The following is a 15,532-nucleotide window of genomic DNA, read 5'->3' as shown; positions in this document are numbered from 1 at the left end:
GATAAATTCTAATGAAATTTCCGCTAGAGACGAGCCAGCTGACTCGGTATATGTATCTACTGAATATACATTAAAATTATAATGATAGATGAACAATATTTAATAACCGTTGTATAAATAAGCAAAAACGCAGCTAACATATTCCGGAGGTTCTACGAACTTTGTATGTACACATGAATAAGCAAATAATTACTCTTGTGCTTTCCGCTGTAGCATCGTAAATTCTAAGACAAATATTGTTTTATAGAGAAAATAAATACCTAGTGGTTTTGGTTGAATTCCATAATCAGGGCTGAGTTTGAAACAAGGAAGTCCTCCATACCATTTTTCCGTTAAAATATCCATGTATCCATTTGAGGAATATTTAGCAATGACCGCAGATACACTATCCTGAAATAAAGAACAATAGTAAATTTTAAATGATAAGGTCAAAAGAAGAGGTAAACATATATTAGACACATTTTTAGTACATTGTTCCCAAAAAACAAAATTACTCAGAATTTAATTGATTGGGTACCATGAGGTTACTAAAATAATATGTAATTTTGTTGACTTCTCGTGATTTAAAATACTTTAATTTATATAGCTTTACCAGTGGTATAATTTTACAGATCGTGAAATTACATATCATTTAGACACTATGTAAATTAAAATGTTTGTATACTTATCATAAAACTAATGGTTAATTTAAAGGGAATGAAACTTGATATTTCAGCAGTATCAGATAGATAAACGAACATATTATAAACGTGACTCCTAACATAGTAGACTATTGTAACACATTTATTATATACCATTTAGTTATGTTTGCCCTGATATAAAAAACGAATTTATATTTATACAACAATTTCTATATCCAAATACGACACAAAAACTCTCTTGGCCATATCTACAGATTTATGTCTTTGGTCTGCGTAAACCTCAAAGGTATATTAAACAACGTCAAGATAAAATGACGTATAATCGGCAGACGAAGCTACATGACACCCTGCTATCGATCACAACATTAGAAGGCTCGTGAGCCATCCATCAATCTTGCCTAGCAAAGATCCGGAACCATCCCCCCACTATATTCGTCGTCCTTCTACTCAAACTCATGATGAAAATATATTGATGATGTAGATATAGCTATTAGGATATCTGTTTAGAAAATGTCACTTATGACCTACATTTTACCGTCGACGTCGCCACGAATCAAGAAATAGACTGTAACATATTTTTGTTACAGAATATCAAATAAGGACTACAGAAATACAAGAAATGGAATTACTCAGTATTTGTACTTAAAGTTAAATTGTCCGTAATTTTAAGAAATTTTATGTTTAATTAATGGTTAGCATTTGGTGGACTTTGATTTCATATTGTGTATTAAACTGCTCGAAAATTTTCTTAATTAAATACTTATTCTTATCGAACTAACAAATATCCCTCCGTAAAAGTTAGATAATAGTAATAAAACCTTATGATCGAAATCCGGTAATATTTATTTTATATATTACTAATATAAGATAATTTGTATATATAGTAACTAATATAATATAACTATAATACCTTCAAAGGAAATCCTTTCGCCATGCCTATTGCATATGTATCCTCAGCAAGAGCATGATCGCCCACGCGTTGTAATTTACACCCATGATCAGTAGCACGATAATAATCTAAGACAGGTGTATCTGCTATAAGGAGGTCCAATGTTCCATTTCTAAAATAATGGGAGAATATGCAGAGATTTAACATGTTAAATAAATGCTGTCATAGAGAGTAACAAATATTAATAACATAACGTTGACTATGCCATCGTAAAAGCGAAATGTTAACCCTTATAAAAATTTACCTCTAAAACTGAGAGTGCTATGTAAATATACTGAGCTATAATAAAGAGCACAATAAAATACACATATTGCTGAGTAACATTACTTTAATGCATAATAGAAATATAATAAAGAAAACAATTAAATGTTATTCTTCTAATCATTTTAAAACTATAAAACCGTGACAAGTAAATTCAATTAAATTTTATGTACGTAGACAAACACACACAGACACACACACACATTAGTCAAAGTGACTATATTCACGTGGCTAGTATCGTATAAACTTTAAGCAATTACTGTTCAATATCGAATATACTTTTACCTGAGCCGCTGTATGCCGTCTTCAATATCTTGAAGAGCATAACGACGCATCTGTTGTGCTAATTGTGGATTGTTACGTTGAACATAATATTCTGATACGGACGATCTAGCTGTTCCCACTCGTAAAGAAAGCCACTACAATAATAACAGACTGGAATAATTAAAAAAATCGTACTGACATATATATACTTAAAATATAATAGAATATACGTACATTACTACGTCCTTGATAGTCATCAACAGCATTATGGAAAAATAAACCTGCTATTAAGGCGGCTATATTGGCAGTGTAACTAGCGACAAATATCACAGAAAAACCACCCCACACATTAATAAGAAATTTATTAGGCCAACTCTTTGGAGCTTTGAACGCCACCAAATGTCCGCACAGGAGACCCCACATCACCCAAAGGGCACTTGATATACTGAAGTTCTTTGATCTTTGACGTCCCCAAGGATTTAAGCCAAAGGGTGACAACCATTCGTAAATTGCCACCGCTATTGCGGTTACATTAAGGGATGTAAATATGGCTATCCACAATTCAGGTGAAAATGGTAATAGAAATGCTAGTAAAGGTATGTCGGGTCTTTGATTCGGTGCAGCTAATATTGAAACACTGCTAAAAAAATATGGCTGACTAAAATCTATTACTTCTGCTCTTGCTGAGGATACACTTAGAGCTGCAAACGACATATGGGCAGCACCAGAAACTAAATCTCCTACGATACCAGTCCACTTTTCAGGATCTTCTTCTGATTCATCTCCGAATAAATAGTCTTCACTATATATTTTATATCCGTTACGATATTGAGACCGATAGCTTTGTTGATTTAATAAAAATTCATTTGTTGTACTCCTATATTCATTAAATTTCTGAAATGGTTTCACTAATTTTCTCGATCCGTATAAACCATCTTCGACTATATACAAATGAAAATCAAACTCCAACTCTTGAGCTATATTTTCTAAAAGATCCATTGCTAATCCATAGCAGCAATGTGTAGCCATTTTAGAATACATGGGTTTTGGAGTGGGGAAAAAGAAATCGCTTGTTTCTTGATCAGTGTCTCTATCTAAATCATTAAAGGCAAGCGTAAGATTATCTCGATCTGAAGTTTGTGGACGGTGACAAGGTAAACCACGAAGACATTGGCCGTCCTCGTCAAGTTCTCCTTCCATTACGAAAGGTGGAGCCAAAGCAGTTACAATTCGAAAAATGGTACGGGCACCATCTGATTGTCCATGAGCCACAAGACGCCCACCTGGCCATACAATAGTATGGAGATTAACTTTACGGCCTTCAACTCTCCCAACTTGTCTCCATGTATTTTCACCATCCTGTCCTGGTACTAAGTTTAGAAGGGCGAAAAAAGCTGTAAGTGTTTTTTCGGATCTTTCTGAACCTCCTGATAAAACAGCTGCCGATGCTATTCGAGTTTCTCTGCAACAATATATAATACATTGGTATATGTATGGAATAGTTAAAAACAAAATTAGAATGCCATATACAAATGGATTGGTTGAGCGGTTAAGATGTAACAAACAAATCCATATTATATTTACAAAATTATTAATGGTCACAATTTTTTTTTACACAATAACTATGTAATATATAATTAAGAAAAAGATAATTTGGTAGTAAGGAAGGACAAAAGAAGGAAACTTTATAATATACGCATATTAATAAGTATATTTATATACTACATACAACTTTTAATCATATATTTTTATTAAACGCCGATATTTTTTTTCTGAGAATAAATCAAATACTGTGCAGACTTTAGTTGTGTAACTTAGCTTTTACCGTAGTGAAAGAACATAGCGGTGTGAAACCCATAAATCTTTCTTCAGCTTAGTAACATTTAAAACTCCTGAAGTGTACCAACTGAATATTTCACGTCGGAACGGATAAGTATTGAAATTTTAAACTAAAACTTCGCTTCTTTTACGGACTGTTGAATAATAAAGTAGAATTTATAAAAAACATTAATTATATAACTGATTATTGTAACTGTTCAATTTCAAATTTCTTTTATTTTTTATACAGATATTTTATTTCCACTCAGTAGATGTCGTCAGAGAGCGTATGTAATGTTATTATTTCAGTACCAAACGATAAAAATAATGGAGCGTCAAAATAAATATTGTATCAGTAAAAGCCGCGTGACTTTCGTCATCTGAATGAGAATAAAAGTAGGATAATTTGTTGAAATGTCTTTTACGAGCATAATTAAGTAATAAAAATCTCAACATTCTTTGCGTATAGAAAACAGTTCACATCTATATGAATGAATAAAAATATATCTATAGTAGTATTACAATATAGTCCTCACAGATAAATGATAGACAAATGGGATGCAAATATAAGCAACTATAGAAAAGAGGAATTTAGAATTTTTATACATAGATATAAATATATAACACTAAATTACAAAAAATAGGTATATGTGATGGCATTTGGAAAACAATCTACTAGAATAAATGTAATAAAACTAAATAAAAAATAAATTTGAACTATGAACCAATCACTGCGAAATATGTGGGCGTGGCCAATAATTTTCCGCGCAAACATTGGTTATTTACTTATTCATAAATATATACATATACTTGTTTTGTTAGATTTTGTTGCTGGGTATTGAGGATGGATAGGTAACTAGTAAGTACATAGTATTGTATTTACCTTTACGATAAAACCTACGTAGGAATAGGGCTGCCTACGCGAAATATAAGGTACACAGAGCATAGTGGGATTGCACGATTGTTCCTAATATATTTTAAAAGCTTTTATACCTTTAATAAATTAGTATTATTAATTAACTCAAATGGAATATGTTAAAACCTTATTTTTTCCTACTCCCTATACGTACTCAATATAATAGAATCGTACTCATTCTATATTCAGCATCATAAAATATTTTGATATAGGTTAATTAATAAAAATAAGTAGGTAAGATTTGACTATTTTTAAATAGTCAAGTTAAAATTTCCATTTAAACTATATAGAATAACATTACCAAGTGAACACAAATATCACTAATTAGTTAGAAAAAGTGGAGTTTTGTAGAAATTAACCAAATTGAATTAAAGATACAAAGCAATATTTTGGGTAAAGTCCAACTCGATAAAATTATCATAAATCGACACGAAATGCACGGAAGCGAATTCTGGCAGACTGCCAGACTTTGCAAGCTGACTCGACGAAATAATGGCAGACTATTGACATATCATGACGCAGATAGTTCCCTTTTTTAGTTTAGTCGAAATTAGGACAACTAAATAGGTCACTTTATTGGATGCACGCAATATACGAACGCACTTTGCATTTAATTGTAAATATGTATTTATTTATTAATGCACATAAATAGCAAAATATGTATATATAAATTAGTAAAAAAATATAATATAAATAATCTGTATTGCCAATGATACAGATTATTTATATTAGTATATATATACATATTTTGCTTTTTACCATTTTTTCATCTGTACTAAATATTTTGGAAGTCTGCTTGAAGACAAAAACCCTGTAATAATATAACCGAAACCTATTAAATTATCATTTATACGCACTTTTACAGTGTTATTAACAACGATATTATGCTAAGATAAATAACAGTAATTAGCATTTTAAGGAAATCTTTAGGAGACTTAGCGGTAACACACAGACCCTTTTAATTACCTCTCGGAAATAAAGCGAATTTTAATTCAAAGGGTGAACAAATTAATTAATCCTTAACCCCGAAATTCGGCATAATTTTTAGTGCCTTTTACAGTAAGGGATCACTAAGATCAAAGTTGAAAGAAGAATCTGCATAAAGGGCTATTTTTTATGCAGATTTTCTCATTTTGTCCCTATAAGTTCCGAGACAGGTATAGGTAATCATTACAAGTTTACTGTAAATAGTAAATTAATGACGAGGCGACAACTATTTGTTGCCTGCTTATATTATTATGTTCTACTTGAAAGGAAATATAATATAGAAATTAGAATGAAATTTTCATAGATTAGGTATGTTGCTAAAAATATAGGTCCACAGTCAGGCTTAATAAAGCAAAGATGTAAAATAATTAATTTTAGGTAGTTTCAAAACGCCACCTATAATACTACTAGATATTAATGAAATAATAGATGGCGTCACATAGATGATTTATTCATTAGTTGTTCGTTTTAACATAATAATATGATGTTTCTAAACTTGTACATACTAGTAAAGCACCACTGGTATTATGAAAAAAATTAATAGAACAAAATATCTGCACAACAAATATAACAGAAAATATGTTTCGTGTTACGTTTCTTCACTCCAATATTGCTAAAAACCGCAAAATTTTACAAACCCGACATAAAGTAGGTAAAATTACAGTAGGCAATATAGAAAGTTACTTCTAAATGGGATAAAACTTTGTTTCAGTCAATACACCTGACAGAAGTACTATTGCATTGTCTTACAACTCGAAGTGAGAGGATTAATTAGATTTTTCCCTAGAGTTTAGAGTGCAGGTCTTGATTAATATTATTGCGCTTGCGATATTGTTTCAGATACGTAATTGTATTTTATATACATTTTATAAGGTCAAATACTATGAGGTCATCATATCGTAAGATAGTTTTATTAATCGACATCATTAGCAGTTATTTATCTACATGGTATATGTTACTAGAATCATTATATAGGTACATATGCCTATACCTGCCCCATCGCCTTATTATACAATAATAATAACAACTAATCATTGTTAATCTGTAATTTTTACAGTATTTTCACAAATCGTGATTTCGTAACTCATGCTATTTTCTGACATGACTAATGGCGATTATTACAATAAGTCAAACAATTTTGAAATGGTTATTAGTTTATTATATCATGAAATAATAGTCTGCTTCATAAAATGTTGAATTCTACGACTTTCTTACAACTAGATCTATATTTATACAACACATGTGTGTAGAATTGGTGAGATCGTATCTGAGTAATAAATAACGTCGCATTTCGCCTTCCATTATTTGCACGTACTCCAATTTATGTGCTTATAATTTACTATTGTGACGTACTTATTCACGTAATAACAAGGACGTTGCTAATTTGATGAGGTTACTCGACGTAATTATGGAACCATTCATTTTGCAATTATAATTAATTTTCCAACTTACTTCCGTAAAAATTTATGATTAATATTCAATTTTATGAATTATATGTTATGATATTATATCACAGACATTAATTAATGATGGAATTAATTGGACTAGTGATAATAGTAGATATTTTGTACTTATTAGAGATAAAAATAATATAATTTTAATTCTGTATCAACTCGGTATGTGATATATTCGTTATCTTTTTTATGGTATATTTATTTTATTTTTCACATAATAATTATAATAAAGACACTTATACACAAATTAGCTACCTATACCATTTCGATGACAGTATTGTTCGTTCAAAATATATAATAAATAATAATGTTTATCATAAATAATTTTTTATCCACAAAATAAGTAAGATTATATTATTAATCATCGAATAACCTCAGCATTCATACAATTTTATCTTGAAACACTACGGCTATCTCGGAAAGGATAGGTTGTATGCTACTCACGTATTTTATTGAATAACGCTTCAAAGAACGTGTGCCTTCCGATACCACTATTACAGAGGTCAAGTACGGGAAATCCTTGAGTCTCCCCTAGATCTAAGAGGGCACAATTTAAATAAACCAGTTATTCTTTATTCCTATTACATAGAATAAACTCGACCCTTCCTGTTTTTGTATTGTTACAAGTTATTATAGTGGCATTTTAAGAATATATCAACACAATTTACTAGTAAGAAGTATCTTCGAAAGCACAATATGTGACCAAACAAATCTAATCAAAATCCCATTAGGCCTTTACGAGCTAAAATTTAACTCGCTCTTCTTGTTCCGAGGAGATATATAAATAAAATGATTATACGAATAACTATCTAGAATTATAACCAATAGAACTTCTTCCTGGGCTCTTGTTTTAATAAAAATTAAGATCATAAGTACTATTTGTATATAGATATAGTATTATATTATAGATTAACATGTTACATTGTGATCCGCAACTCAGTTATATAATACATACTGGGTATGTATGTATTATATAATTGTCTTTAGATACCAAGTTACATAGATTTTTCTCTAGTCTTATCGTCCGAAAGATAGAAATATATTGTTACATTTTACTAAAAGTAATAATTTTATAAATCATGACTTACCAAGCCTAAATTCATCTTTTAAAATTATGTTAGTTTAACTTAATATATTTTTTTTATAAAATTATTCTACCTCTTCTATTCGTAAAACTTAAATTATAGTACTGACGTAAAAAAATGTAACATTTGTTGTATATTTTTATGTAACCGGAATGGGAAGTAAGATTATGGTATCGGCTGGTGGTAAGTGGTAACCCTTGCCTGTATATATGAACAATACCATGAACATAACGACATCATGTAACGCTAGTGGTCATCATACTTGCTATTCCGGAGGACTAAGATGTCATTTACCTGTAATTTTACTGACATATCTCATCTTTCAACCGAAACAACTTACAAAGCATGTTGTTTGACGGCTGAAATAGGTGAGACATGGGTATCCATGCAGACAACTTTGTGCAAAGTCTACTCTATAAAATAATCAGTATTATGGTAGCATTTATTTTTGTACAGAAGAATTATAGATAATAATCTAAACAGTCTTATTTAAATTTATGGCAAGGACTAAGAAAATAATACCCCAATTAGTTTCTGACAGATAAGTATTACATCCCTTAGCAATCCTACGGTAAGCACCCTCTGAAATTTGGGGGCCCTGGCGTGTTAATATGTGAAAGATGAGGGGGTGGACAGGTAAGGACGCCCCATGACGGATGATGGAAATAAAGAAAACTGTCTAAGTGTTAAATTGTGTAAGAACGAGATATAGGATTTAAGAAAATTCAACCGAATTTCTCACTCTAATTTAAAATCAATAATGTTAGTCTCGAGAGTTGTTTACTTTTTATTATTTGTTAGCTGTCTTGACTGTGCTATTTTAAGTGCTAGCTAGCTTCGAAATAGACTATATTTCTATTTATGTGTATTAAAGAAAATAGTTGTACAACGCTATTTCACCTGCTTTTCTAAAATACATCAGCCTATCTCCGTTCTTATGATATAATATATAGGTCACGGAAAATTTTATTACAATTCGTTTAACTATTTAGTCGTGTGAAAGTATATTAGATACACTTTTTTATTTATAATATTAATCCGATTTGTTGCTATGTTTAGGTACTTACTAAATGGTACATTCATGAAGTAAAGAAGGTGAACCTAAGAAAAGGAGCCCATAGGTCAATATTTAATGTACAATTGATCTTAAATCATTTTTTAAAATCAAAAATATATCCAAAGGCTTTATTTGCGTTAAGAATAAACGATATTTTTGTATCATAATAACGAGCACAGGTACTTTACATGTCGATACACTCAATTTATTATTATGACGCGCCAATTGTATGTATATTATTTGGTCCTTTTTTTTTGTACGACCGCGTAGTCACATTTACATGAATACGTAACAAAATGAGAAAATTCTTAGTGAGCAAACAACCCTCTTGCATATTTTATTACTGTGGTGATATGGAAGTAGACCCTTAAACCATAACAGCCTCTTGAACTCTTATTTCGGCCCTATTTCTTAGAAATTCCAACTGAGTATTCTTTTAGAATAAAACACATTAGGAATATGATATAGTTCACTTTAGGTTATTATACGTGAAAAAACTTTATTTATTATTTATTTTACAGGTATGCCTATTTAATTAATTACTACTAGTTGAACAGGATAATCATTTTGTATAATTTAGAATTTCAAGATGACAGATATCTACATATAAGTTACTACTTATATATAGATAGGTTTAGTCCATTATATACAAAGAATTAAAATAGAATTCACATCAAAAAATATTTTACTCATAAGTAGGTACCGTAATGTAAATTAATTATTCAATCTTCATCAATTTACAAGATTTAGATATAAAATGTATTTGACAAACATTTAGAAAATTTGGTACACGGCACATGTGTATATTGTGTGAAGTATAGTAGTATTCATTATGAAATTGTAGTTTTAATTACATAAAAGACGCAAACTAATACAAATCACCATGCTTATAAGTACAAAATATTTGTAATACGCAGGAATCGAACCACATACTGTAAATCAGTGTGTTAAAATTACGTGACAGCTGTCGTCAGTATGATTGTTGTACAATGTACCGTTGTAGTACAACGGTACACCATCAATGGTAGACAGTTAATTTTTGTTCTCCAGTTTCATCTATTTTAATCTCCAGCCCAAACTATCTCTATGTTCATACATATAACATTTCACGAATTGATTTCACGTACTTCTAGCACCTATATAACAGGTATGAAGAAATGTGCGAGTAGAATGTAGGTAAGACGTTGATTTATTGAATAACTGAACATAGAAAACTCCGCCCGAACATAGACATAATAGTAGGAAATAGCAGTAACTCACTGCACATATTAGATTTCGGTACTCAAAGCTATGGTTGAAATGTTTTCACACTTTTCCAATTCTTATATTGAAAATTCTGCAGTTGGGACATGTGACATTTTCGGTACTCACAGTTGCGTACCATACCTATTCAGATTTTTATATTAAAATTATACTGATAACTTTAAGTTTAACCAATGTTATCATTTTAATATGATTTTTACTATAATTTAGACATATACATATAATATCTATCAAGTACACATATAAAGCTTTCGACGATACTCATCCATAGATGTATGTCATGATATTTGACACCCGTATAAATTCTTTGTACATTCTCTTTTTTTCAATCAGAAGACCAAGCACTATAAATTCAAAACTCAAAGGTATTAGAAAATAATACTGTAGAGGTACGTAGTTTTCGTAAGAAGAATAATATTTTTAATCTTCTAATTTTATTACTTTTTTATGTTTTCCATTAACAAATATATCGTGTCTTTCGGAAAACATGTTACCACGACATTCGGTAGCTCAAGTACCCTCGTCAACGTCAAGTGGTCGCTCGGCGCGACACGACAGATCGCTCTGTGGCAATAAATAAGCGAAACCATTACACTATTTAGAATTTAATTGCACTCAACTTCCCAGTAATTTCACTGAATTAAGCACTCATAAATCCTGTAGTGATCACGCCTACTATTATTTATGTCTCTTCTATCCGACTGATAAATAACCTCTATTTGACACTATAACTTACAAACGATCGAATGTTGCATTATGCGTTTTATCGTTTGGCAAAATTTACCCATCTTTTATAATAAAAATGTCTATCTATGCCTATATAGTTCATATTACTATGATGTGTTAGCGTAGAAGAGAACATTTTAAATATTTGATCCTTTATATCTATTGTATGTTTTGATGAATGGAGAAAATTATATACTACTGTATAAATATAATTGTATACAAAATACGAATATGAAAAAAACGGATATTATGAAAAAATTATATATATTTCTTATGCATAATTGTGGGTATGTTCGCAAAAAATAGTAAATTAATATTAATTTACACAATCTTGTTAAAAAGCTATGTCATTCCTGTTGCCTTAATGGAAATGTTCTAGATTCAAGACTATATATCGCAATTTAGGATAATATATTATAGTTACGTTTGTCAGTAATTCAGATGTAATATTAATATTTATAGCAGTACAGCATACTGCAGTAATTACAAACCGACATAGGCCAGAGCATATAAACTGAATTCTATAAACTAACGCAGCTGATCAGTATAATCCAAATAACTTGTTTATTTGAATATCTTTCCATTACATTTTCAGCAATAGTGATTCAAGGAGAAGGTTTATATATGTATAATACATATGTGAAAGATAGAACAAGCCTTGAAATTAAAAGATTTCTAATGCATCCGTACGAAGCCGGGACAGGTCGCTAGAATTAGATAAAAAACAGTTTTGACTAGTTAGTACGCCCCAAAGTAATTAATCGCTGTAAGAGCTCGGCAAAGAATGCTATTATTAAGCTTTAGGCGGGTGTGTCTAGTACAAGCAGTTTGTCTGGCCGGCGATGTCTCGAAGATAAGGTTTTATGTAGCGTAATGCGGTCAGATATAAACCGGCCAAGCTTCGCCTTTTAGATAGAGGGACATAAAAGTAATCTCGCGGCATTCTTGAACCCGCTAGTCAATTTGCTTTTATGATGATGCTCCACGCTTGTTTCCATTCTGTTATCTGTTTATTTGAATGTGGCTGTTATTTAAAATATAAACATGTAATTTTATCATTAATTAGAGTAACAAAAAACAATTAAACATATTTGTAATTATTAACTCTTATTGCTTTTCAATTCATTGCTATTTATGAATTGGGTTCACTACTATTTTTTTAATCATGATAATTTTACTTTATATACTTTAATAAGGAATTTGAATTGTTACACATTTTTTTTGCGAAAGTAAAAAACTACTAGACACGAGATAGATTTTGACAAATGAGGTTCGTTTCGTTTTACAGCGCGGGTACATGAAAAATGGCTGCCTGTGGTCAATTCCGTTTCCACTTGGGAAATCTTTTCTTATATAAGAAATAGAGCAGCTTATATAAGTACTAATCCAGTAGCCTACTCTGCAAGTTGTAACAACGATAGCAAATAATATTAGCTACAGTTAATTAGGATCATTCTTATAATTTTGTTATTATATTAGATAAGTTAATACAATATTTATTACCAATCGAACAAAATCTAAATTTGATAATAGTACATATGTCCTTTTTTGATTGTAAAATAAATATTTAATACAAATCCACTCGTTTTCATAAAGATATCTGTCAGAAAACGTGCAACACTCAGATATACATAATGACTTTATAATCTAGTAAACTTTCTAATCAATCATGTATATTGCGACATAAACGATATATTAAGTATGACCCTTAGCTGAATGACGGCTTAATAATTTAATAGAAACTGCAAAGACTAGAAATTCATCACGGGGAAGGCCGTGATCAGTCACCGCCGTCGCGTAGTCTAATATCTACTCGATTTTATCCCAAATCCTCAATTTATACGTCGGTCATTAACTGTCTGAATCTTATAAAAAGTTTAGAGCTCAACAAAGCTTTTGCTGTGTAATTTTCAGCTCATTAATTTTTGGCGAAGGCTGTAATTGAAAAATAAGTTAGCGGAAATATGTACGTGTAATTATAACAAAAATTTATTTCTTTAAAACGAAAATTATGTTATTACAATGCTTACCTAACGAATTCTGTTGAAAAATCAGCGGCAGCGTCACTAGGTTCATCCCAACAAGATGCAACTGCATCGCTAAAAAATTGTGCCTGGGCTGACCAAGCGTCACATGCACGCAATACTCGACGCAAAGCGCCAACTGCCATTTGTACTGCCGCTCGAATAAATGTGGGATCTGTAGGCAAATATATTTCAGGACAAGATAAAAGTATGAATATCCATGCATGCTTAAATATTTATTGCTAAAAATAGCATTTAATGTTATAAATGTCGCTCTAGTATCATCTCAGATAAAGAAATTTATTTTTCATAGTTATAAAATAATTAATTTTATTACTACTTATAGCAATTACTTATTTATAAAGATATTGTATATATATTGATATAAATTTCACATTATTTATAATAGTGTACAAATGATTGACAATACAATCTTTTAACATCAAAAGAAATTGTAATTAAGTATCTTCATAAAGTAGACCTGTTTTATATTCTTGTCATATTTTAGAAAAAAAAATAGGGTGACGTTTATGGTAAACCACATAGATTGGAGTATTTAGTTAATAATAAAGTTGCTTACCAATATTCATAGGCTGCGGGTGTAATACTAATAACCCCACAGGAAGGCTATTAAAAATTTCTGTAATATTATCTTTGGAGTGACCACTCTCAAAACTTTTCACATCTTCTATGAAATTTCGATCTTTCCTTTTTTCGATTTTATCTTTTACATTATGCATTATAGACGTTTGCACCGTGGGATTCATTAAGAAATCACTAATATCACTTGCGAATAAAATATTATCTTTCAGTGGACTATTTTTATCGTCACTATACATAAGTTTTCCTACTGACGAGTTCTCATCGCCATTCACACTACCTACATTTATGCTATTTACATATTTATTAAAAGATTCATTTTTCATTTTACTATAACTAGTACGCCTACTATTATCTCTATTAAGGAAGGACATCTTTTCCTTCTCAATGGATTTTTTTTCGATTTTAGAAGTTTCAACGCCTTTGTTATTTACATAATAATTACTAACACCCTCTGAACTAATATTGCGATTAATATCAAATGACTGACTAATACTTATATTTAATAATTTGTTGTTCACACTGTGCGCTTCCGACTTATTTATATTTCTACTAATACGACGAAAAATTGAATTTATTGAACTATTCTTTACATTTATTCCATCATCATTATTTACTATTTGATTGGGGAATTTATCGAATTGGTTAGATGCGGTGGTTACATCCTTTGTGAAATTATTGTCTGTGTCATCTCTTTTATAACGGTCGCTGTTTTTTTCCTGTCGCAATGTTGTACTCTTTTCTATAAAACTTTCATAGTCTTGATAATTACTATCGGTGTATTGTGTTCTATTGCCAATATTATGGAAGACATCAAACTCTGTAGAAGCATCGATCCATAACCAGAAAAAATGCCCATCAAGCATATTCAGACGCTTGGCCTCATCCATAACATGCTTAGCGTAATTAATGTCACATATCAAGACAACAACTCCTCGTGTTAACCTTGAAACCTCAGCAAGTCGCCTGTAATTTAAATCGAGTCGAAATTTTATTACCATTCAGATCATATTTATTTAAATCATATATTACAATTTATCTATATTATTAACACCATTTCAGTTAAATTGTCCACTTCAAATAATGTAGCAGAAACTAAGAGTACACAGATTATGTCCTGGGCATATGCAACTTAAACAGATTCTGAGTAACGACAACCAATACACATTAAAAATAAATGTACCTTTCTAGTGTTGGTTATATACTTATTTATACAATGAAAACTATATAAATAAAGTCTACCTGAAAAGAGCGTGGCGGGAGTATTTTGTGGGGAGAGAAAGCCATTTCGGATTAAGTGGTTGAGCTGTGAGAATTGAAGACAGATCTTTTCTTAGAGAGAACGTTGAATAGATATCTTCCACGGCAAGTAAAGTAAAAGAATGCCAATGTGTATGCAAAAGGGTAGCCCTGTAAATAATATTAGCTTTTTATATACTTATTACAAGTGATATTTCAAACATAATTATACATTTATATAATTCGAT

The 15,532-nt window shown here is 30.5% G+C and overlaps 1 protein-coding gene across 1 annotated transcript in view; it reads right to left on the bottom strand.

The window, feature by feature from the left end:
* LOC131852847 (uncharacterized) overlaps positions 1-15,532 on the bottom strand; it is a 37,943-nt gene that overhangs the window by 5,140 nt on the left and 17,271 nt on the right. Inside the window, exons 4-10 of the mRNA XM_059203585.1 lie at positions 15,288-15,455; positions 14,026-15,011; positions 13,452-13,620; positions 2,350-3,577; positions 2,137-2,270; positions 1,552-1,702; positions 261-390 (exon numbers count right to left, since the gene is read on the bottom strand). Coding sequence (XP_059059568.1) covers positions 261-390; positions 1,552-1,702; positions 2,137-2,270; positions 2,350-3,577; positions 13,452-13,620; positions 14,026-15,011; positions 15,288-15,455 — 2,966 coding nt within the window. The remainder of the gene's footprint in view (positions 1-260; positions 391-1,551; positions 1,703-2,136; positions 2,271-2,349; positions 3,578-13,451; positions 13,621-14,025; positions 15,012-15,287; positions 15,456-15,532) is intronic.

This window comes from Achroia grisella, unplaced genomic scaffold (genome assembly GCF_030625045.1).
Source record: "Achroia grisella isolate CSIRO2021 unplaced genomic scaffold, CSIRO_AGI_Agris_v1 utg1179, whole genome shotgun sequence".
In the NCBI taxonomy this organism is placed as follows: Eukaryota; Metazoa; Arthropoda; class Insecta; order Lepidoptera; family Pyralidae; genus Achroia; species Achroia grisella.
The sequence above is the reverse complement of the archived record's forward strand: the minus strand, read 5'-3'. Positions and strand labels throughout refer to the sequence as shown.